This window comes from Canis aureus, chromosome 14 (assembly GCF_053574225.1).
Source record: "Canis aureus isolate CA01 chromosome 14, VMU_Caureus_v.1.0, whole genome shotgun sequence".
NCBI classification, from domain to species: Eukaryota; Metazoa; Chordata; class Mammalia; order Carnivora; family Canidae; genus Canis; species Canis aureus.
Genome location: NC_135624.1, coordinates 15878448 through 15904280, shown reverse-complemented (window position 1 = coordinate 15904280; position 25833 = coordinate 15878448). Strand labels below are relative to the sequence as shown.

At 33.6% G+C, this 25833-nt stretch overlaps 1 protein-coding gene across 1 annotated transcript in view; it reads left to right on the top strand.

The window, feature by feature from the left end:
• CSMD3 (CUB and Sushi multiple domains 3) overlaps positions 1-25833 on the top strand; it is a 1166404-nt gene that overhangs the window by 729236 nt on the left and 411335 nt on the right. The window contains exons 14-16 of the mRNA XM_077847015.1: positions 16659-16841; positions 21902-22228; positions 25137-25331. Of these exons, the coding sequence (XP_077703141.1) occupies positions 16659-16841; positions 21902-22228; positions 25137-25331 (705 nt within the window). The remainder of the gene's footprint in view (positions 1-16658; positions 16842-21901; positions 22229-25136; positions 25332-25833) is intronic.

Genomic DNA, 25833 nt, shown 5'->3' with positions numbered 1-25833 from the left:
AATCCCCCCTTGTCTGCGATTTTACTTTAGGCACTTCAAGTTATCCGCAGTCATCCTTGGTTCTGAAGCAAATGATTCTCCTTCTGACTTATTGTCAGAAGGTACACTAGCCTCATGCTTCATCTTAATACCTGCCTCATTCATCTCACATCATTTCATCACATAGGCATTTTCTCATCCCACATCATCATGAGAAGAATGGGGAGTGCAATTCAATAAGATCTTTTGAGAGATAGATCACATTCACATAACTTCTATTATAATTGTTCTGTTATTAGTTATTGTTATCAATCTTTTACTGTGCCTAATTTATTAATTAAATCGTATCATAATTATGCATGCATAGAAAAAACATGTTTTTTTTTTTGGAGGGGGGGACTTAGTACTATCTGAAGTTTTAGGCATCCATTGGGGATCTTGGAATGTCTCTCTGTGGCAAATTGAGAGCAACTATACATACCAAACACAACAATATCCTCTTAAAATTGCAAAGTCATTTATTTTACTATTTGAGAACAGTATTAACTGCAAATAACTTGCAAGAAGTTAGGTAATGATTGAAATTTAAACTAGAATGTAGGTGAATAATATAGGATTCTCTCCTGAAAACTCTGGAAACAGAGCCCACAGCCTGAAAGATATACAAAGATAATGGAGAAGTGGTTGTTAAAGTAGTCTCGGAGGCCTAAACTATATGAGAAATCTGGTCCAATACTATAGCATTTATTTATCATATTTATTGCCAGCACTTTAAAATACCTAATTAAATGTTATATTTATCTCCTTGAGCAAATGCCTATTCTGTTGCATTTAGGATTCTTCCAATGGCTAGCTCAGCGCTTAATACCTGTTTCTTAGATTGAAAGAAATTGTGTGGATAGTTCCAGGACTTAATTCCATAATTATCAGCATTATTATTTTTTGAAGTGCATTTATGTTTAATGTTTGACTTTTTCTCTATCATAGTACAGCACAGGGTAAGGCTCATATAGCCTAGATCTTTGATATGAAGTACACAACATAACATTTAGGTATCTTCATCATACAGACATACACACAAACAGCCATGGTCACCAACATTAAGGATATCAAAACAAAAATAAAATTAAATTAAACAAAAAACTCAGAAACATGCAAGATATTTTTTGTGTGTGAATGACTGATATGGAAGGCACCTGGTCTTCAATATAAATGTTTTTGAGTAATAAAAAAAATAACTTTTTTGTGTCTGTCTAGGGACTATGCTATGTGTTTTACTTACATTTCTTATTATTCAGTCCTTATAATGACCATATAAATCAGTTATTAATGCTCTTGTTTTACTCATGTGAGAAAACTGACATATTTAGAAATTTAGACATATTATCAAGAGCAACTTCATTCTATATACTCTCCTATCCATCCTTCTCTTTCTTTTTAAGCAAATAAATGTTTATTTTTTTCACATAACAAGAAGTCCAGCATCAGGTAGTTGAAGATATTAGTTCAGCAGCTCAATAGGTCAAGGATATTTTTTTTTTTTTTTGTAAATCTCTTGGCCTTTCTTTCATAGTTACAATATGACTATAGTAGTTTGAACTTCCTGTATTCATTCAAAGGAGAAAAAAAAAGAACAAGAATGGGTTGCAACATGCAATGTCTTTCCCTTTTTGTAAGGAAAGAGAAGGCTTTATCATAGTTACTATTGGATTCCTGTTTACTTAAAAAAACACACAACCAAAAAATAATAAATCATAGCAACATGAAAGAAGGTATATAACATGAATGTACAACTCATGATTGATTATGATAAAATAAATACCCAGAACAAGAAAGAGAATACTGTCAGCATTCCAGAGACTCTCCACTTTGCCTTCTCCTAATAAATATAATAAATATAATAAAAGCACTAATTTTTTAAGTCAGGATAATGGTCACTTCTGGAGGAGTGGAAATGGTAGTGATTAGGAGAAAACATTATTATTTTTAAAACAAAAGACATATTCTACTTATTTGTTGCACTCTGGATTTTCTCTGTTTGGTCTTTTGTAACAATAAGAGTGGTTGATTCTTCTTATTTGTTTTATAAATATAACTCCAAATAATTATAAGTCCTTTCACCATCTGGAAGAGATAGTAAGAGAAATAAGGTTTAGAAGTTTTTGATGGCTGCAGTTATGCTGCTAGCAGTTATAGTTCTTTCAAAAGAAAAAATCCATTTACTTTGATTGCTATTATAGTTCAAAAAATATTGATCTACCCCTGCTTGCAAACTCTTTAAACAGGTAGCTACAGAGATTTAGACAAAAATCTATATTTCACTTTGTTCTTTCATTCAACATACTTTAAAGGAAAATATTTAAAGAATAAGCAGGTTAAGTGAAGTTGAAGTGAACAATGCTCTGTTGAGTCCTTCTTATAAAAAGGAATACTTCCTGATACTTTGATTTAACTCTTCCATTATTAGACTATAAGTTCCCAAGGGAGTGGGGTCATATCTTTTTAATTGACTCTATATCATGTTTAGTTCATTTCATGGGAGATTAGCATGACTGCTTTATGTGAAGGATTTGTTGGGTGTGCATCATCAGGATATTTTACCAGTGGCTTCTATGTGCTTAAAATAAAATTAGCAAAGCTTCTTACTGTACACAGACTATGCTACATCTCCCAACCTCGTGTCTGACCTCACCCTCCTTGTACCCTAACCTCAGCCATATTGAGCTGCTTGAGTTTTCCAATTATGTTGTTTCACACTATCACCCTTTGGTCAAACTATGTCCCCTACATAAAATGTTACCAATCATCAAACACATTATTACACCTCCTCCAATCACTCTCATCCTGGTAAACTTGCCCAATCTCAGTTTATGCTTCAGTTTTGTTGTTTTGTTTTATCTAATTTATTTTTAAGTAATCTCTACACCTAGTGTGGAACTCAGACCCACACCCTTAAGACCAAGAGTTTCAGACTGTACTGGCTGAGCCAAGCAGGTGCCCCACATATTTCAGTTTTTAGAATCTTTCCACTCCTAAGCAGAATTGTTCATTTTCTTCCCATGCCTCCTATATACCTCAATATAAAATTACATTATTTATCACACTTTTTTGTATCAGTATATTTGTTTTTTTCCTGATAGGCAATAGTAGACTAAGTTGTATTCATCTCTACATTCTCAATATTTAGGAGAAAGTACAATTTCAAGACATTCTTCTCAAATGAACATAAGATACAATTGAATGGACGGATGAATAAATGAATATATGAATAAGGTCACTGTACCTGAAAAAAGTGTTAACAAAGCTGTCTATAGTTAAATGATTTACTGGTTGATAGCACCAACTGATCTAAAATTTTTACAATGTGAATGACCTTGAGCATATCCCTGGGTTTCCTAATCTCAATCAGCCTGCCACATTGCCCTTTTATCATAGACACTGTATCTAGTCCCTAACCGAAGGCAAATGCTAAGGAGATGCTTTGAAGGACATGAAGAATATAAAGAATGGGTCAAGCTTTAAAAATACTACCTCAGGGCAAGTCAGGGAAGAGGAATCACTTTTCACTTTACATTTTACAGTTAGAGTATCACTTAAGTCAGAATACATAGGGAATGCACTTAATTTCTCAAATCATCTTGGAATTTTAAAACATTGACAGTTTGTAGCATAAGTGTCAACCAGAGCATAGTCTGTTTTTATTCTCTTAAAAGTCTGTGCTAAGAAATTGAATACATATATAATATATATAAATGCTGAATCCACCTATTTGATAGCTCTTACAGACTGTGTTTTAAGGGCTAGGATTATGACACATATCTCTTTGTGTCTAGCACAGCTCTTGGTACACAGTGGAAGCTTAGCAGACATTGAACTGAACTGAATTTGTTATACTTTGAAGTTGGTAAGACTAGCCTTTAGATTTTCCAAACTAAGAGATTATCTTATTATCAGCAAGTGTGTGCATGTATGTGTGTGTATATTTAACTGATTCTTATCTTTTTTCATTAAAATGTTTCAGACAATAAAATTTATACCCTAAGGAACTCTCTACTAGTTAACATGAGTTCCTAGTTTTGGAATCACTACATTGTAGTATATTTTGAACTGTTGTGACAATTTAAGAAATATGCCAATACTTAAATACTTTCCCTTTTTAAATTTTTTTAAAATTTATTTATTCATGAGAGACACAGACAGAGAGAAAGAGAGAGAGAGAGAGAGAGAGGCAGAGACACAGGCAGAGGGAGAAGCAGGCTCCATAAAGGGAGCCTGATGTGGGACTCGATCCCGGGTCTCCAGGATCACACCCTGGGCCGAAAGTGGCACTAAACCGCTGAGCCACCCGGGATGCCCGATACTTAAATACTTTTATACATTATTTCTTTTCAATTAAATTAGAGGATACTTAGTCTTTTCTCTAAAAATAACCTCATTCCCTTGAGTAATGTTTTTCATGAAACCCTAGGCAGCCCATAGAACAAAGTTTGATAATCACTTGGTCAAAAGAAAATGCTACCTAATTCAGTTCATAGATTCCATATTTACTGTTTTAGTCTATTTGGGCTGCTACAACAAAATACCATAGACTAGGTAGTATATATATATATATATATATTTAGAAATTTTGATTTATTTCTCATAGTTCTGAAGGCTGAAAGTTCAAGATCAAGGTACCAGCATGGGATCTTTCTTTCTTTCTTTCTTTCTTTCTTTCTTTCTTTCTTTCTTCCTTCCTTCCTTCCTTCCTTCCTTCCTTCCTTCCTTCCTTCCTTCCTTCCTTCCTTTCTTTCTTTCTTTCTTTCTTTCTTTCTTTCTTTCTTTTTTCTTTCTTTCTTTCTTCTTTCTTTCTTTTTCTTTCTTTCTTTCTTTCTTTCTTTCTTCTTTCTTTCTTTCTTTCTTTCTTTCTTTCTTTCTTTCTTCTTTCTTTCTCTTTCTTTCTTTCTTTCTTTCTTTCTTTCTTTCTTTCTTTCTTTCTTTCTTTCTTTCTTTTCTTTTTCTTTCTTTCTTCCAGATAGAACTTCTGTTTGTGGTTCATAGGTGGTACCTTCTCTTATGTTGTAGAAGGTACAAGGTATTTCTCAGAAGCTTCCTAACCTAATCACCCCAAAGATCCCACTTTTAATGCTAGCATCTTTAAACTTTGAGGAGATACAATCAGACCATAGCACCTATGAAGGCTGGCAAACTCCTTGTTTGTGTACACATATTTTAACTGAAATTCCTTGGGTATCCTCTAAATTAGAAACATGGGCACTGAGATGATGGAATATAAATGGTTTTGTCATAAACATATCAACACAGCCATAAAAACAACTCCAAATTGATATGTCAAATAACATATTTAGAAGCAAAGAAAAGCACATTGTTTTTATCAACACATTGTTTTTATCACCAATAAAGAGCCCTGAATTCTATGAAAGGTATTAAAGTATTCAATAACTTTTTAAGGTGACATATGATTAAGAATTGAGTAATTTTTTTAGTTCCTCTATTTGCTATGTATCAAAAGAGTGTATGATTTAACTACTGGCTACAGATGTTCTTTTATACAATCTCTATTAGGAAAGCTAAACTCTGTCTCAGAGTATATTTACCAGCATTCTGAAGTTTGCATATTTTTTTATTAAACGGTTTTATCTAATGTAAAGTTTTTAAAATATCAGAGTTTTCATCATGATTGTAAAATACACATTTATTATTGCAAATACATCCTTTATTACTGTGCCTGGGAAATTATAGATTTTTTTTTTCTCAAAATCTAAGTGTTAACTATAGTCTCATTTGTCTGAGATACTTGAAGGTGAGACTGAATTTGACTCACAAGGTCTTTTCTAGCTGCATGGTTCCCTATTTCACAACCTCTGTAAGTCCGTTGCTAAGGTAATGAGATTCCCAAGAGGCTTCTTAACATTAAGAATCAGCAAAACTGCAAGTTTTACAGATCACTTTCTTTTAACCTACACAGTTTCTCTGTGAAGTATTTGAATTACAGTGTCAACTGTTGTCAAGTCAGAGATTGATCAATGAGAATTTCTATGTCACTTTGAGGCCAGATGTTAGTCTTTGGCTGGAAATCTGATTGAATTTAAAATTAGAGTTTATTACTTTAGGCATCAAGGATCAAAGTTACTTGGTCACTACAGAGAAGGTGTTGAAAGAGTCCTGTTCTACAAATTTCAGCCACTGCCATTTAAACCTATATTTCCAATTTTGTTCCCAACTCACTGCAGAAGAGCCTTCCTTAGCGTTCTGTTTCTATTTCCCTGACCTCCCATCTTCATTTGCTTTAGCACCTCTTCCCCAGCCTCTGATTTCTTTGCCTCCACAGAAGGAAAGAGAAAGAGCAGAACCAGGTGCTACTCCTCAGATGCCAATCTCTGATTCTGCAAATGGATATTCATTATTTTCTTCATTCTTTACATATTCCACAATCATTCCTTGAAAATTACAGTGACAGAGGATATAGTGCTAAAGAACATGTATTCTATAACCACACCAGCTGGGTTCAAATCCCAGCTCTGCCATGTAAAATATTTGTGTGTCTTCAAATCACTAACCTCTTTGGGTCTTCAGAGGGTTATATTTGGATTAAATGTAACAAGAGCTTAGAACTTTGCATGGCATTGGGGTGCCAGTTGGTTAGGCATCTGACTTAGGCATGGGTCATGATCTCAGGATCTGGGATCCAGCCCTGTGTAGGGCTCTCTACTCAGGGGGGAATCTACTTCTCCTTCTTCTTCCCTCTGCCTCTCTAACCCCCAACTCATTCTCGGTCTCTCTCTCAAATAAATAAATAAAATCTTAAAAAAAAGAACTTTGCCTGGCACTTTAAATGATATAAAAATTGTTGTTATCCTCATGTGTGTGGATACTTGAAATGCAAAGATCAATAAAGGCTCATGAAAGAAGATAAATAAGTAAATAAATTATAGTAAGTATATGGGCCAATATATAACTATTCCCTTAGGCATATAGAAGCCCAAAGAAAGGAAAAACTAACTGTGCTTGTAAGCTCAGGACAGTATTTATGGAAAAGTATAGTCTGACCTTGAGAAATACATGAGAATTTCCCAGGTTTTACATACTAGGAGAATGTCTTATTTCTGGGCAGAAAAGATGACATACCTAAAGCCATGTAGGTGTGAAAGGGAACAGCAGGTTTCTCAACATGCAGGACACTTAGGTAGCTTGTAGAAAAATGAAGGGTGACAGGACTGGAGAAATGGAAAAGATTTAAATTATGAGGGCCTTCCATTAGAAAGGATTCGAGGCGAACTGAATAGTTTTAAAACCACCCTGGTGCCATGCAGAGGTGGGATTAATGTGTTGAAGTGTTGGAAACAAAAAACCTTTTTTTAAAATTAATGTTGCCATCTTTTCTCTTCCAATACTGGAATCAAGTTAATTCATCTATTTTCCTTAATTATTCCAGTACCAGGCTCCCATGATCCTCTCCATCCTTTCTCTCAAACAGCATGGAACAGTGGAAAAGAATGTGCTTACTGGAGTCATGTAGATGTTGAATTGAATCTCATTTGAGTTATTTCTGTGTATATGAGTGTGGTCAGCCTCTCAGAACCTTGTTATTTCATCTATTAAGCTAGAAGAGTATGCCTCACTCTCAGTGCTGCAGTAAGAAATCTATGATGTAAAACAGTATCGTATTTAGCAAACTTCTTGATAAATAATAGTCACTCAATAATGAGAGCTAATATCTTAGCCTCCTAAGAATCACACTTGTGTTTATACAACTATTAGGTAGCCCAGTCCCTTACCTTGTCCATTCATTGTTTGCGAGAGGTAAGTCACAGGTCCCAGCTTTGGTTCCCTAGAAAACAGAGGCTAAGGCATAGCTTACGGACTATTACTATATGGGAGGAGAAAGGTAGTACGGTTCCAAAAAGATGAGAGAAAAAAGAGATAATAGGGAAAGGGAGGCATTAAATACAGGGTGATATGCTATTGAGTATTACTGAGTTGGTCACAGCCTCACAAGAAACACCAAACCACATATGGTTTGGTTGTGTGGGCCATGTGGACCATGTGGGCCAGTTGTGTTTTAGAGCTATCTTTTGGGGGAAGAGAGGTAAGCAATTAATCCACTGATCTCTTCTCCTTTCCTGCCTTTTGGTGATCAAAGTTCATCCCTCAGGCATTTTTTCCACAATTCCAGATAGCATTGAAACCCCTTAAGGGAAAGAAAATCAAGAAGATCAAGCTTTTGACAAATCCTATTGGATCAAATCTAGGAACTGGAGCTTCTACAGTTTCTGCTGCAATGAACAAGATAAAATAGACTGTGCTGATTGTTGCTCCATGCCCTAACCACATACAGGCTTGAGACAACAGGTAGTGTTAGGAGAGCTGCTAAGAGAAGTGGTCCCTTTTGCCATATTCCATTTGGTAGAAGCTAGCCATTAACGCTGCCCATTAATCAAAGAAAGGAGAATTTGATTCCACCTTTGGATAAGCGGAGCATCAAAGAATTTACAGACATTTTTCAAAACCACCACAGAACTGTGTGAAAGCAAGATGCAAATATAATGCCTCATCGTTCCCAATACTTTGAGTTTACTAAAACGAGACTCTGTTTCACAAAACCACACAATAACCATCCAAATTAGAAAGTTACCATTGATATAGCATTATCAAGTAATTCACAGGCCCCATTCAAATTTCACTAACGATCCAAAAATGTTCTTTTTCCCTTCCTTGTCCAGGATTCAACCCACAACATGATTGCATTTATCTGTCATGTCTTTTGTAGTTAGTAATATGTCCTTCAAACTGAGTCCATACAGTCTTTCCTCCTGTCCAGACTTAGACTCTGCATTCTTGACAAGAATACCACAGAAATTACTCTCAGTGTCTTCATGCATCTTATCAGGAAGCAAACAATGTCTGTATATCCCACACTGATTGTGTGATCCTTGATCACCTAGTAAAATTAGTGTCTTCTGGAGTTGTCTATGGTAACATCATCATTTTCTCTTTTGTGATTGATAATCCAAGGTAATCCAAGACTACACTGTAATCTTGTTTTTTTATCAAACATTCACCCAGAATCCAAAATCACTACAATGGCTACCAAATGTTGATCTTATTTTTTTTGTATTAATTCTACATTTTTTAAAACTGTCATTCTACATGTAGAATTTTATCTTCCTTCTCATTTGCATTACATTGAATTAAATCCGTTGTACTAAAAAAAAAAAAAAAAAAAAAATGAGTTGTACTCTATCATTATTAGTGTTAGTTTGATGGTGAAACTGTTCCAGCATGCTCAGTGGAGCCTCTTCAAGCTTGTGCTTTTGATAGTCCCCACTGGTCCTAAAGCACTTTTTATCTTTTTTTGGACACATCAGTTTGTTCTAGGGTTGCATTGTTCCTTTTCTTGTCCAACGCTGGAAGCAACCTTCCTGATTTCTTTTAGTAAAAAATGGCATTTAGAAACCAAAATGTAGGTACTTAGTGTGCTTGTTGCTATAGAGATTTATTGCTTTAGTATTCATAGTGGATGAAATTAGAAAATATGTGTGCATATATGTGTTTGATATATATATATATGTACACATTTTCATCTATATCTAATCTGTATATATCTATATTTTACATGAATTCACACAGTTCCTCTACTTTAGTTTCCCCTTGGGATTCTTTGAAGCCTTCCCTTTTTTACACCCCTTTTGGATAATGAGAAATCTGGTTGCTCTTATCCTGAAATTTATGCTTTTCACAACCCCTCATATATACTCAATCTCCCAACCTTACTGGCTGCCTCCTCAGCCTTACTTCTACTTGTCTGACCCCCAGACACATCACCTACTTGACCTCACCACCTCCTCAACCCTTACTGACTTTGCTATAGGCTGAATCCTTATGTCCCCTGGAAATGCATATGTTGAAATCTCCTTCCCAATGTGATGGATTTGGAAATGGGGGTAATTGTTGGTAGGTGATTAGGTTACCAGAGTGGAATCACAATGAATGGGATTAGTGCCCCAGAGAACTCTCTCACCCCTCCCACCATGTGAGAACACAGCTTTCAGAGAAGACAGCTTTTCCCTTCTGGGTTCTTTGTCTGATCTCATAATTAAGTTGACAGAAGACAGATTGACAAAGGAAAAAATGTTAATTTCATTTTTACGAGAACCCCAATGATATTAGGATTCTTGACAGTCAAACAATTGAAGTTTATATAACCATCCTGAGCTAAGAAGGAAAGAGGGGTCTGGGAGTTCAAAGGGGAGGAAGACAATTTACAGATATATGAAGAGACTTAATGTTTGTAAACAGTGTTTGCCCTGCTGTGCAGACATAATGGAACACAGAGAGAAATTTGAACAAACAAGCCTTGCTGAGCTCCTTCCGGCTTTACCACACCTAGCTCATATTCTTTGTAGTTATTTTCAGTGATAGCTGTCTACCAGGCCAGGCCCTCTATCTAAATGCTTTCAGGCAGTTAAAAGGGAGGCAAAAAGCTCCTCCTGAGCCCCTTGGGCCCTGATTGACTTTAGCTCAAAACAACCCACACATCAAAGTGGCACACTCTGGTATGACCTGCCCTGGATCACATCACAGGACCACATCTCCTGTCTATGACCAGGAGATAGGCTGTCTCCAGACACCAAACTGCTGGCATTTGATCTTGGACATCCCAACCCTTACGACTGAGAGAAACAAATGTCTGTTGTTTATAAACCCAGTCTATGGTATTCTGTTAAAGCATCCCCAATGAACTCAGCCTCTTAACTCCAGCCAAGCCATCACCTATAGAAGGAGAGAGAAGCAAGGAGACTGCATATCTTTTCTGATATTACTCTTCTTCCATCTAAATGCTTTCCTTCCTTCCTCTTCTCCAGTTCACTAACCTAAATAACTAAGCACAAGGATCACCTTACCTATTTGCCAACCTCCAGCTCCAAGGGGGCTTAGATATACCTCTTCTGTGCCCTCATTTAAGAGCAGAGGATACATCTTATTTAGTTTTATGTCCCTAATGCTTAGTATTATTTTGATAAATATTAGACATATGTTTCATAAATAGATAATTAAAGAATGAAAATTCCTTTCATATAGCTTACTGACTAAGACTTTTTGGGGCACCTGGGTGGCTCAGTTGGTTAAGTGTATGACTCCTGATCTCAACTCAGGTCTTTGTTTCAGGGTTGTGAATTCAAGCCCCACATTGGGCTCCATGCTGGGTGCGGAGCTTGCTTAAGAAAAAGACTTTACTATGCACCTAAACTCTGCTATACACAAATTCTGTGAAATTGTCAAATTAGTGTCTTTGTTTGGGCTGTTATAACAAAAATGCCATAGACTAGGTGGCTTATAAACAATAGCTTATGCTCTTCACTCAGAGTCTGGAGACTAGATCAAGGCACTGGCAGATTCAGTACCTGGTGGGAGCTCATTTCCTCATTCATAGATGGCTGTCTTTCCCCACATCCTCAAAGGGCAGAAGAGGCAAAGGAGCTTTTAAAGGCCTCTTTTAAACGGGCACTAATCCCATAAATGAGGCTTCTATCCTCCTGACCTAATCACCTCCCCAATATTCTATCTCCAAATGCCATCACATTGGGGATTAGGTTTCAACATATTAATTGGGGGGGGGGGGCAGGAATTATTCAGTCTAAAGCCATACTTACCTTTTCTGATTCTCACTTTTCTCATCTCTAAATGGAGATAACAATTCCTTCACAGGGTTGTTATGAGGATTAAATTATATAATTTATGTTTTAAAAAAAAGATTTCCACAGTGCCAGTATAGTTTCCATGCTCAAAAAAATGATAGCCACTATTATTAGTTATTGTTTGTGACTGTTTCTACTGTAACAATCATGTTACATATTAATTATTTTTTCAGATATCAGTTTCACCTCTTGAAAAAAAATTTCAAAGGCAGTGATATATAATAGGTATGAATTTATTGTAGTAACTGCATGTTGTTTTTCAGTCTGAGAGTACTGCAGCTTCAAAATTACATATTTATTTGAAAATATGTCTTTGATTTTTAAAAATCAAGGAGCAAAAAAACAAAAACAAAAAACTATGGTTTCAAAACAGTAGAATAAGCACTTACTTTCAATCCTAACCCAAGGGTGATAGAAAATATATTTTAAAAATTCACTGAAACTGAAGCATAGAAAGAGGAAATGTCAGTTGTTATGAGGCTGTAGGGGATCACTAAGAAAAAATGTATATAAATAAACATGTAAAGATATATACAGAAGATAGAGGTAAACTGAGAATTTCATAAGCCTCTTTCATCACAAGAGGCTATTGCTATAGCTTCTGCATAGGAAGCCACCAGACATATTGGGTCTAGAAAACACCAGGGAAGAGTCTGCTGGCAATCCTGAGAAACTGCAGCGATGACCCCAGAGGAAAATATTTCAGCTACAGAGCCAAATGCTCATATATGGAAGGAGAGTCCAGTGAAGTTGTCAAGAGGGAGAGCTCCCCAACTCAACATGAAGATCACAGAAGTGAACTGTACCATAGATCAACAGAGGGGATCAATAGAGGGGAAAGTTTATACCCAGAACTACAAGGCAATTCTGACATGAGAAGAAGTAAGTCTGAAGGTGGGGGATGTTGAAGGTGAAGAATGGGGACTGAAGGACCTGCAAAGTTACAGAGAAGCAAGCAAAGAAGAACATTTATTTGAGAACTTGCTCAAAACCAGCCATCTTGTTCTCTCAACTATTTCCTCCTGCACCTTCATCACAGGCTTGACAACAGGCATGATTTACCATGTTCTCCTGAAATGTGCAGCTGCTTTTTTCATATACTTCTGTTCATACCCAAGGAAACATTTAATAGAGGAATAAGAAAATTATTTTAAAGAATTATTAGATATCTTCACAAAAGTTAAGGGAGAAACCCATGAAAAAAATAATAGGAGGTTATGAAACAGTCAAACAATCATTAAATGTTCAAGAAATGATGACATAATTTTTCAGTATATAGGTTGAATTGGGATTAGATAACCATCCACAGTGAATTAGTAAATCAGAATATATATACATATATTTACATATATATGCAGAATAGAGAATTTCAAAATTCAAGAATGCAGAATAGAGAATTTCAAAACTGAGAATTTGAAAGATTGAGTAACACAAAGGCCAAATCCCTAAATTCCAATATTCAATGTAAATGACTTTTAGAGATAAAAGTATGAGACAGTATTTTAAAGGAAAATATGGTAACAATTTCTTAGAACTTAAAAAAAAGTTACAAGTTATTTGATAGAAGGAATCGATGAAGCACCAAGCATAAAAAATATTAAAAACCAATACCTAGGTAAATGATAGTTACATCAAAAATAGCAAGTCTAGGGGCATGTGGGTGGCACAGTTTAGCCCCAACTCTTGGTTTCAGCTCAGGTCCTAATCTCAGGGTCTTGGAACCGAGCCCCACCTCTGGCTCTTCACACAGCATGGAGTCTGCTTCAGATTCTCTCCCTCTCCCTCTGTCCCTCCTGGTTGTGTATATGTGCTCCTTTCTCTCTCTCTCTCAAATAATCAAATATTTAAAAAAACAAAACAAAAAACAGCCAGTCTAAAAAAGAATACTTCAACTTATGGTAAGGGAGAAGGAAATTGCAAGGGACAGATAAATTATAAGAAAATTAAAATCTCTTTGGTATCATATTTGTAATCAGAAACACTGAATGGATAAAAGATCAGGGGAAAAACATACTCAAATGCTGATAGAAAATAATTTTGAATTAAAATTCTATAATTTATCAAGTATCATTCAATAGTGAGGGCCAAATAAAGACATTTTATGATGAAGAAGAATCTGTTCTTTCAGTAACAGAAACAATTTCAATTTCAAGGCTTGAAAGTAATACAATTTTGTGAGCCTGCTAACAATGTCATTTTACCATAGCCTAGCATGTAAGCCCATCTACTCCCACTCAATATTTTCCCCTAGAGCATGTATCACCTTCCAAAATAAGATGTTATTTACTTCTTGTTTATTATTCATAAACTTTCAGTGAAATATATGGTACAGGAAAGCAGGAATCATTGTCTATTTATTCATTGATTTTTCCCACATTCCCAGAACCAAATCTATAATATCATAGGTATTCAAATAGGTATTTGCTGAATAAATTGAATGACTAAAGGGTGGTTTCATATATGTGAAGTGAACTTGATTCAACTACAAGGAAATATGCTAAAATCCATTTCTGTTAGGAAGTTTAACACAGTTCTTTTAGAAATTGTCAAAGAAGGAAGACAAAAAATAATTAAGGGCATAAAATAATTTCAATTTGACAAATACAACAAGTTGGATTGAATATATTTTACTGATTTATCCATTGTAAATCTGAATATACTTATATCGAATACAATATAACATTAGAAATCAACAAAAACAGGATGCCTGCCTGGCTCAGTCAGTTGAGTGTCTGGCTCTTGATTTCATCTTAGGTCACAATCTCAAGGTCATGAGATGGAGCCCAGGGACTGGCTCCATGCTTGCTCAGGATCTGCTTGATATTTTCTCTCCTCCCTCTGTCCTTCTCCTGCTCCCATGCACACTCTCTCTGGAATAAATAAACACAATACTTTTTAAAAAAAGAAATCAACAAAAATGTGATAGCACTGATCCATAAATTTAAAGTCATTTTGAAATTATTTATGAGTTAAAGAGGAAATCAAAATGGAAATTACAGACTATTTAGAAGTGAACAAGGAAAGTTCTCTGTATCAGAGCAGAACTCTGAGGAAAATTTATAGATTCAATTTTGGTTTTTTTTTTTTTTTTTTGGAAATAAAAAGAACTGAAAATAAACTAATTTAAAAAACCCTAAGATTTCAGCCCAAGAGGCAGAAAAATACTGGCAAAGTAATGCAAAAGAGAGTTGAAGATGGAATCCATAAAAGATAAAAAGGAAAGATCTTTAAACAAAATTAAAACAATAGAATTGATCAGCAAAAGTTGGTTCTTAGAAGTAGACTGATAAATTTGGGAACCATTTGTAAGTATGAGCAAAGAAAACTGAAAGACTAATCACAAGTAAATAGCATTAGGAGTGAGATTTATGACATACTTATGAAGAGATATGTAAAAATCCTGTAGCACAATCCTATTACTACTAAACTATTTAAGTGGCAAATGTCACTTCTCTAAATATATAATAAGTAGCCAATATTGCCCCTTCCTCCCTAACCCCCCCAAAATACCTTCAGTAGAAAAATAATTTTAGAAGAGATTAAAATGGTAGTCAGATATCTACCTCAAAATTATACCAGTCTCAGCCAGCATTTTTTTTTGGCAAGTTCAAACACTCAAGGAACTAGTTTTCCTGTTATACAAACTAGCCTAAAAACTACTGAAAAGTTGCAAAATTACAAATCTCTCTTTCTCTGATATTAAATCTGGATAGGAATACCATAAGAAAAAAAGGAAACTAAGTAGCCTAAAGTCAGTATAGCATAGGGAAAATATCAAACCCAGTGTATTAAAGGAATCATTATAACCATCTGTGCTTTCTGCTAAAAATACAAGGGTATTCAAAAATAAATCCAAAATTATAGTTTGGCTGGAAAAAGAGCAAGTTATAGAATAACAATGAAAATATACTACAATATAAATATAATACATATGTAAAACAATACTACATAGTTGTAGAGAGGATGTTTTTATTTACATAATAACAGGTGTTTATAATATTCCATATTATATATACGCCTATGCATAGTTATGAAAGCATGGGAAAATAATTGGAAAGACCACACTAAATTGGTGCTGGTAGATTTTAGAAAAACCAGGAATGTGTAGTTGTTGGAATATCAGGATAGAGACCATAACTTTATCTCAAAGCTTTGTCTTTTAATTTTAATTTTAATTATTTGCTGTAGTTTGCTTGAAGACAACTGTATTAATGTGATTTCATGCAACTGAAAAACCAAGACAACCACCACAATAATTTACTACTGACATTCATAGCTTCACAACGAAGATTCTAGGCATTTGGAGTCTCTTTGAATATAAGCTAAAAGAGTACTTTTATATGCTCTTAAGAGAATTGTTTCAACCTTTTAATTCATTTTTGGAGGAACGTATCTGGATAATTTGGAATGCAAAATAGATTTCTGCCCTAATGCATCTTTTGACAGGTGTCGTTGGGGGAAATAATTGAACCAACAAGTGTCAGGGAGAGTGGCAGAGCCATTGAGAAAGGTATTCACTAACTGCTGTAGGGATATTGAGGTACAAAATGTTACCCTCACATCCTGGTCATGATCTACAGATTTACTGTGTCATGTACAGATAACAAAAATAAGAAATGTTTTTGGGATTTGGGGAAAATACACACATACGTATACCTGGGTGTATATGTGTGTAGTGCAGACAGAAAATTTAAATCTTGCCATAACTCTTCTGTTAGGCACAACCTCTAGAATATACTCTAATGACTTCAGCTTCCCCATCTACAAAATGAGAGAACTATATTGATTGTTTTCTAAAGATCATGTCATCAAGTTATAGTCATAAGAGTAACAAAAGAGAAAAAAATTAAGGTTGGAGAACACACTCATTTTTGTTCTGAAATATCTCAGATATGCGAGGTGTACATCTACAAAACTGGTTACATGGATATCATATGCCCCAAACCCTTGGAAGGTGACTTGTATCTTCTATTTTTGCAGAAATTGAAAAAGAAAGTTGTGGTGATCCTGGTACACCCTTATACGGAATTAGAGAAGGCGATGGATTTTCTAATCGTGATGTTTTAAGGTTCGAATGCCAGTTTGGGTTTGAATTAATAGGAGAGAAATCCATTGTTTGTCAAGAGAATAACCAATGGTCTGCAAACATACCCATCTGTATCTGTGAGTACCAAATGCTTTGCTTTCAGATAGCATATGTTACCCTGTCCTTGCATATAATTGCTTTTGTAATTAATTGCAAAGAGCTGGAACCATGTAATTATTTTTGAACGGGTAGCACTTTGTGATACTATCTTTAACAAGTGTGCTTATGCCAAATTATAAATTTCATTAAAGATTTAAATAAAGTTAACATAGTTCACTTGGTAATTGCAAAGTATATATTACATGTGTTCTTATAATGTTTTATTGGTGGCATTTTATACTTTATAGATAGCATACTTATGGAAATTATACATCTGAGCTAATTCTAGTAGACTCATTTATTTATTTTAACAAGATAGTATATGCTTATTTTCAATCAAAAACACTTAAAATATTTAAAGCTTATATTCTATGTATAATGCATTAACTTATTTTTTGTTTGTAGATGCTCACACTAATGCATACTTATGTACCATTTATTTATAATGCACAGAAAAAATTCATGAATGTTCATGATATACAGTATGCTTGTATTAAAAGAATGTATTTCTTCAAATACATTAAAACATTTCAATATAACTACAGCAAAACTATAATTTGTCTTATCTATTGATACATTTTTATTTTAGTTTCAGTTAAGTACCAACAAATGCAACTTACCAAATATGGGTACAATATTGAAAATTTTGCATTTGAGCTTTGACTGTTCACAAATGGAGATATCAATATTCATGAAAATAAAAAATAATTTTCTGATTTTCAAATATAATATTTTTTCATCTATATCCAACTCTCACAGTGTTTTTCATTTGTGAAACCCTTCATTCACTACAAAGGCACAAACTTTACTTCAATATTTAACTGGTTTAAAAAGTCACATTTTTCAAGACCTATATTTCATCTGAATTATAATACATGCTGAAAAATATATATTTTCCCTTATTCAAAATGTTGCTTATTTAACATTTTTAAATTATTTAACATTTTTAAAAAGTGATAGAACTTTTACTTATTTATTTATTTTTAAGGTAATAGAACTTTTAAAGAGGTAATTTTCTAATATGTGTTTTTGCATCGTTAAAAAGGAATAAAATATCAAGCAAGCATTACTGTTTCTCGGTATGATGTCTGGATACATATTGCCATGATACTTAATCTTAGGTTTTAGCAAAGTGGGCATTTTTCAAATGTGGCAGAAATTTCCCTACTTAAAATATATTCTGCTGGCTCTTCAGGGAATGTAGGAGAGGAAGAGTGCATAGACTTCCTCAATAGAACCCTCTCCTTTTAGGCCTAGTGCTCATCCCTAACCAAGATCATTGTGAAGTTCCTGCTGTAAGAGAAGAAAATGTTAGGGGAGTTTGATTTGATTCCATTAGCATTATCTTTTTTTTTTTTTTTTTAAGAACTTTATTGAAAGACTTGGTGCCTATTCTTTTTTTTTTTTTAAGATTTTATTTATTTATTCTTGAGAGACACAGAGAGAGAGAGAGAGAGGCAGAAACACAGGCAGAGGGAGAAACAGCTCCATGCAGAAAGCCCCACGTGAGACTCCATGCCGGGACTCCAGGACCACGCCCTGGGCCAAAGGCTGAGCTAAACCTCTGAGCCACCGGGGCTGCTCCCATTAGCACTATCTAAAGCTTAGTGATACTTCCAGAGTCTTCTTTGGAAGATCTTTAGCTCTGGATGTCCCTCCAAGGAGACAATGTTGTATAATATTGAAGAATCTATTAATGTGGTATATCACATCAAAAATGAAACTCTCTTTAAGTCATTTTAAGGGATGCTAGAATCCATTTAATAAAATATTTAAAATAATGCTGACTACAGCAAACTCTTGAAAAACCTATAAAACACTTTTTTTTTTACTATTTTAAAAGTAATGAAGACCTGCACCTTGTTATATGATGAATATGTAGCAATTATTAGTTTCATATATACCAACAACAGCTAATTTGAAAATGTAATGAAAAGATAATTTATCAGAAAAATAAAATTAGAAAATATGTAGAAATAATTCTTACATAAATCCAAAAAACCCATAGAAAATTTCAAATTTATTGAGAAAAGGAAATTTTATGAGAAAAACATTGAGATAGATGCCATCTTCCTGAATTAGAAGACATTATATAAAATATGTTGAGCAGCCCAGGTGGCTCAGCAGTTTAGCGCCGCCTTCAGCCCAGGGTGTGATCCTGGAGACCCGGGATGGAGTCCTATGTCAGGCTCCCTGCATGGAGCCTGCTTCTCCCTCTCCTGTGTCTCTGCCTCCCTCTCTCTCTGTGTGTCTCACATGAATAAATAAATAAAATCTTTAAATAAATAAAATAAAATAAAATAAAATAAAATAAAATAAAATAAAATAAAATAAAATAAAATAAAATATAAAATAATAAAATAAAATAGAATAGAATAGAATAAAATATGTTGTTATATAGAAATTGCTTTCAATAACTTCAATAAAAATCCTGACATACTTTCTTTGTGAACACACATTCACATTCTTTGTGAATGTGTTGACATGCAGCTAGGCAAAAACAAAAACAAAAACAAAACAAAACAAAACAAAAAAACAGGCAACAATAGAATAGATGTGAGAATTTTTAAAAGAAAAGTGTTTATTCGATACTAAAGTATAATATTGAGTTGCTGCCAGAAATTAGTGTGGTACTCACAGAAATATAACACTGAGTCAAAGGAAGTTATATTAAAAACTGCATCTAATATAATTAAGGGTTTAGAATATTACATTGGCATTGACCTATTCATCTGAGATGAAAAATTAGCCTGATAGTTCTCAGTCATCCCTTGCTAGAATGGGGGTAATTTAGATCAGAGATTAGCCAAGTGGGACAAATCTGGCCTGAAGCCTCATTTGGTAAATAAAGTTTTATTGGAACATAACTGTGTACTTTCATTTACCTATTGCACGTGGCTGATGTCCTGCTACAGTGACAGAGTTAAGTAGTTGCAAGAAACCATGTGGTTTGTAAAGCCAAAGCATTTACCATTCCTCCACTTACAGAAGTTTTCTGACGCTGCCTTTAGATCAAGGGCCATAGAATCAAATGATTCCAGGATGCAGGCAGGTAAAAATGTGAAGAGGAAATAGGACTAGATATGTGTGCACCCATTATGGAAGTAGGGGGACTGGAGTGCATTAACTTTCTCAAAGAAGTTAGAACTCTGGAATTTTTCCCCTCAGATGTGAAATAGGATGATTTTAAAATTGATTTCAAATTTTTGACAGGTATAAGAAAAAATTGTACCAAACACATTTACTGGATCCAGCCCAATGGCTATCAGTTTCCAAGAGCTGGTTTTAACTCCTCACATCATTCCATCCAGAAGAACAAGCAAATTTAGGTTAGAAACTATATGTTTTAAATGATAAAGATTATACATAGGTAGTAATAAATAACTGATTATATATAATTCCTATCATTCTTTGGCATATGTTAAATATTTTACACATCTTATACATAGGTATAGTTATATTTTTGTCTTTTTGTTTCTGTAGATAGATATTTGTCTAATTTCTGAATGCTAATAAAAGATCTAAAAAGCAATATAAAAAATCAGAAGAAGGGATCCCTGGGTGGCGCAGCCGTTTGGTGCCTGCCTTTGGCCCAGGGCGCAATCCTGGAGACCCGGGATTGAATCCCACGTCGGGCTCCTGGTGCATGGAGCCTGCTTCTCCCTCTGCCTGTCTCTCTCTCTCTCTGTGACTATCATAAATAAATAAAAATTTTAAAAAAATCAGAAGAAATTATTATTTTTAATACTCAAATCAAAACAAATTATTTATACTAAAATTATTAACAAAATAATGTATGAATATTGTGTAAATCATAATATTGAACTAAGCATTCATAATTTTAAGTGATCAGAGTTCATGAGCCTGTAAATTCCAAAAAGAGAGAAAATGGAGAAATCTTCAACTTTACAAGTAGCAAAGAAGGGCAGATTAATAATATGTCATTTTTCTTATCAAATAAGGAAGGTCAAATGATCATATTTTATGCTGGTAGAGCTATATACTCCCTAATATATCCTTATAGTTCAGAATAAGTTAATACAACTTTACTAGAAAGAAATTTAGCAAAATATTTTCAGGCTTAAATTTCATACCCTTGTAAATTAAATTTGGTGCAAAATTATATGAATTATATGAATGAAAATTATGTAATGAAAGCCACTGGAAGAAAATACATCATTATTTTAACTATGATTTCCTCTTTTTAATAAGACCATTTACTTTTCTGTTCTTTACCCTTTTTCTACTTCCTAAATATTCTGTGTGATCATTTAGCCCAGATGTTTTAAAAATTAGAAGAAAACTGGGATGGGTGGACCAGGGGCAGGAAGAGACTTCATCTAACTAAAGTGTGAAAGTTTGTCCAGTGTTAACAACTAGTGGTGATTGCTACAAAAGCTAATTTTTCTCCTTATCTGTGTTTTAAAATATGAGAGCATCCCATGGCCATGGTAAGAATGAAGCTCTCCTAGTTACCACCCTCACCCCAGGTTTCATCTGTGCTACAACATCCCTGTTTGTTAATATCCAAATAATATTTTTTGTCTTCAATCATTTCATGAGCATTATAGCTTTATATGGAAATCTCTAAATGTTTCACCTCTGTTCTTAAGCGCAGAAACAAAACTGTGTAGAACTCTAATACAAATATGATAAATGTCTAAATAAATTGCCTTTATTACTCCGATGATACTTTCGTGCATACTTAAGCATACAGTCATGTCATGCAAAGTAACAGTTGCCTTTCCTAATATATGAAAGTGGTAACATTTTTTCTGTTTTATAATTTACATTGTTTAATATTATTTTTTCAAACTGCTAATTGATTATCATAGTCATGAAAAATAAGAATAAAGAAATAATAAGGATATAAAGGATATAAAGGTATAATAAAGATAAGTATAGTAAGTAAGGTTAAAGCATAATAAGGTATAAAATAAAGCAAAATAAGGTATAATATTAAAATATAAAATAAAGCAAAATAAGGTATAATATTACTTTTGAACATTTACTGTATTTTATAATCTTATTTTAACAGTTCCTTGCCTGTCTAATTTTACTGCGCCAATGGGAACAGTGCTGTCTCCTGATTACCCAGAAGGATATGGAAATAATTTAAACTGCATCTGGACAATAATCTCTGATCCAGGGAGCCGGATTCATCTTTCTTTTAATGACTTTGATCTGGAATCCCAGTTTGATTTCCTTGCCGTTAAAGATGGAGACTCTCCAGACTCCCCAATTCTTGGAACCTTTACTGGGGCTGAGGTGCCTTCCCATCTTACTAGTAATAGTCATATACTGCGATTGGAATTTCAGGCAGACCACTCAATGTCAGGACGTGGCTTTAACATCACTTATAACAGTAAGTTTATTTTTTCTATATAATGTATTTCTACAACATAAAGCTAGAAAGGAATCATGTAAATCAGCTCTCCTCCACAGAAAAGGAAGCTTGAACAAGTCCTATATATATATATAAAATATTGCTAAGGATAGTCATTCAGTTTGCAATTTCCAACCATATTTTATTCCCTCTTGTGTCATTTCTCTGTGAGAGACCTCAAATTAAGGAAAAATGTTTCAAATATTATAATATCAGCCAATACATTATTTATTCTATTCAATCTTATAAACATAAGTTCAAACCTAACGTATATCATATACTTTGACCATTATTGGTATGCAAACTTAAGGTAAATAAATCTTTCTTTCAAAATATTCATAAACCGGGGCACCTGATATGCGACTCAAGGTTGCAGTTTCAATACCCATGTTGAAGGTAGAGATTACTTAAAAATAAAATCTTAAAAAACAAAACAACATATTCATAAACAAAAGGAGGACCTTAAACAAATAATGACAACACAGAATTATAATTCCAAAGACAAAATTCACAAGGCTGCAGAAACATTACAGAGCAGGCAATCATTAGTTTAGGGACAGCAGACCACTGAGCTGACTTTGCAAAGTCATCATGGGAGAAGTACTTTAGAGATTAAGAGTGTCATCTCTGCACTGAAACTATGCAACTTCAAATCTTGGCTTTGCTCCATTTTTAGGTTTAATAAATGAGCCTCATTGTTCATATCAGTAAAACCATTTTAGGTTTCTGTAAGGAATAAATTAGATGATGCATGTAAATAATTTAGCATAGAGTATATGATACCTAGTAAATGTTAAATAAGAATTAACTGTCATTGTTTAGTTACCTATTAGTTACCTAAGAACTATTATCTTAACATCTTATTTACTTGTGTTTATTATGTTGCTTTGAGATTTTTTTGAGGTTATTGAACTCTTATCTATCACTCATATTCTTTGTATTTTTCTGAAAAAATGATATAAATATAGTAAAAATATGAATCACATAAAGGAGAAAATATCTTAGTACGTTAACACACTTACATATAGTGCCTCTGTTTGCAAACGTTTCCTAAAGCTATAGAATACTAGTGACTTTTCTTGTTTTTTTCCCTGAAGCTACCACACTCTGTCAGGTATTGACCAACTTGATGAGTTAATATTTGTGTCATATAACAATAGGATTATAGTTTCCTGCTCTTTAAAGAGAATGGCATCCCTCACCTCCACCCCCGCCATTCAATGCTGAACTTTGGCAATTAGTAACAAAAAGCAGTTATTGCCTTTTCAAAGTGTCACTGGTGGTGAAGTTGTCAACATGTAATTGCACATTATTAAAGTAGCTGTGACATGTGTCACACAGACTGCTGTATAAAATAGTTGCTTTATCTGAAAGTCCTCAAAAATATTTCACATAAAATGAAAGATATATATATGATAAATATATATATATGCACTTATCTATGTATTATTTTTATTTTGTCTTAAATGCATATTATTTTTAACTTTAATGTTTCTGGTACCTTCAGGATATTATGGAAATAGATTCTTTGTGTCTTGATCTGTTTCTCTAGTAAATAATTTAATCTATTTTATTCAAATTCTTACTAATGTTTTCTACTGAAATTTTATTTTTCCTAAATAAATACCTATCAGACATTATATATAGGAACAAGTTTTAATCAATTGAGGTTTTTCATTTTTTTAACACAACAACAAACAATAAGTAGAAAAAAGCATACCTACAAGTATATTTTTAGGTATATTAGAAGTTACCTTAATATTCTTCTGTATTGCTTAACTTAAAAATGAAGAGAATGAATAATAAAAGTTATATAATTTATGAACAATATGAAAATGATGATTAGTGAGATAATTTCAAATAACTTGATGTACTTAAGCAGCATGAATATAATTGTAAATAACTCATTAAACTATGTTTTGCACATTTAGACTTTGCTATTTTTAAATGTTTTTCCATTTATATCATGCTTATTTACACATTTATGGTGCATATTTGTTGATCCAGACGAGTAAAGAGAGAAATTTGGAGGGTGCGCGTAATCTATAATCTTGAGAGATTCAAATAAGCACATGGTCCCTGCACTTCTGCTACTTGCTAAGGCTAAGCTAAATATATCATAGAAGACACAAAATAAAATAGGAAAATGACCCTGAACTCAAGAATTCACATTCTCTTGAGACCTGAAACAAAAAACCCAAGATATAATATGTTGTTGAGAAAAAATGAGAAGCCAGACTGAAGGATACATTTCAATCCTATCTCTATGACCTGAGGCAAGCTACTTATCTTTCTCTGAATCTCACATTACTCTTTAGAGCTCTAAATGTTAAATGAGATTATAACTTTTCCAAATCTCCTATCACTGTCTGAAACATGGTAATTACAAGAGTTAGCTCCCTTTCCCTTTCCTACATAGCAGAAAATAGATGACTAATGGAAAATTATAAAAAAATTTTAAGACTTTCATACCAGATTGGAACCTTTCACTATAACTTCACAAGACTGTCTCTCCATTCCAATGAGTGAATCACAATAAAAGTTTGCAATGAGATGTGGTCAACCTGCTTTGTACTTAGAATAATTAGAATTCTAATCAGTTTACACTGGAAATTTTTACATAGCTTAAGTCTAATGATCTCCAGAAATAAGCAGAAGCAATTCTATTTTATATAATTAATACTTTAAAAATAATTACACTATTTTAAAACAATCACACTTGTTTACATCATAGGCAAATAGATTGTGTCAATGGAGAACCATCAATTTTTTTAATAAAAGTTTTTCTAGAAATAAATATAATCTTATTTAAAATCAGTTTTTCTCATCCCAAATATATAAGAATCCCTCTCATACTGATTGTATATTTTTGTTTGCTCTTCTCAAGCATTTGGACATAATGAATGTCCTGATCCTGGAATACCAATCAATGCACGGCGGTTTGGAGACAACTTTCAATTAGGAAGTTCAATTTCGGTTATTTGTGAAGAAGGATTTATTAAAACCCAGGGAACAGAAACAATTACATGTATCCTTATGGATGGAAAAGTAATGTGGAGTGGACCCATTCCAAGATGTGGAGGTAAGTGCAATGGCCAGTGAAAATTATAACCCGATCATCATTGTGCCCTAGAAACCATCACAGGGAATGCATTGTTTACCAGGACTGTTGTAATCTTTATCTTAAAATATTATTTAATATTGTACATAAGACATATGTAGTTAAATTACAGTTAGTGTTTCATGTTAAAATTAATTGTTTAGAAACTTTCTTAGAAGTCCCCTTTTTTTCTTTTTTTTTTCTAGAAGTCCCCTTTAAAAAAAGAGCTCTTATTAAAAGATATACATTAAGATATGGTAAATCTTGGTCGTATGTACAAATTCTCTTTTTAACTATAGAGTTATAGTTTAGTATACTTTATACTCTAGTCATCCTTTTTTCATGGTATTTTAACTATTCACAGTATAAATACTTAATTTTTAAAAATGTGTTAACAATGGGGAACCTAGGCGGCTCAGTAGGTTAAGCAGCTGACTCCTAGTTTTGGCTCAGGTTATGATCTCAGGTATTTGAGATCAAGCCC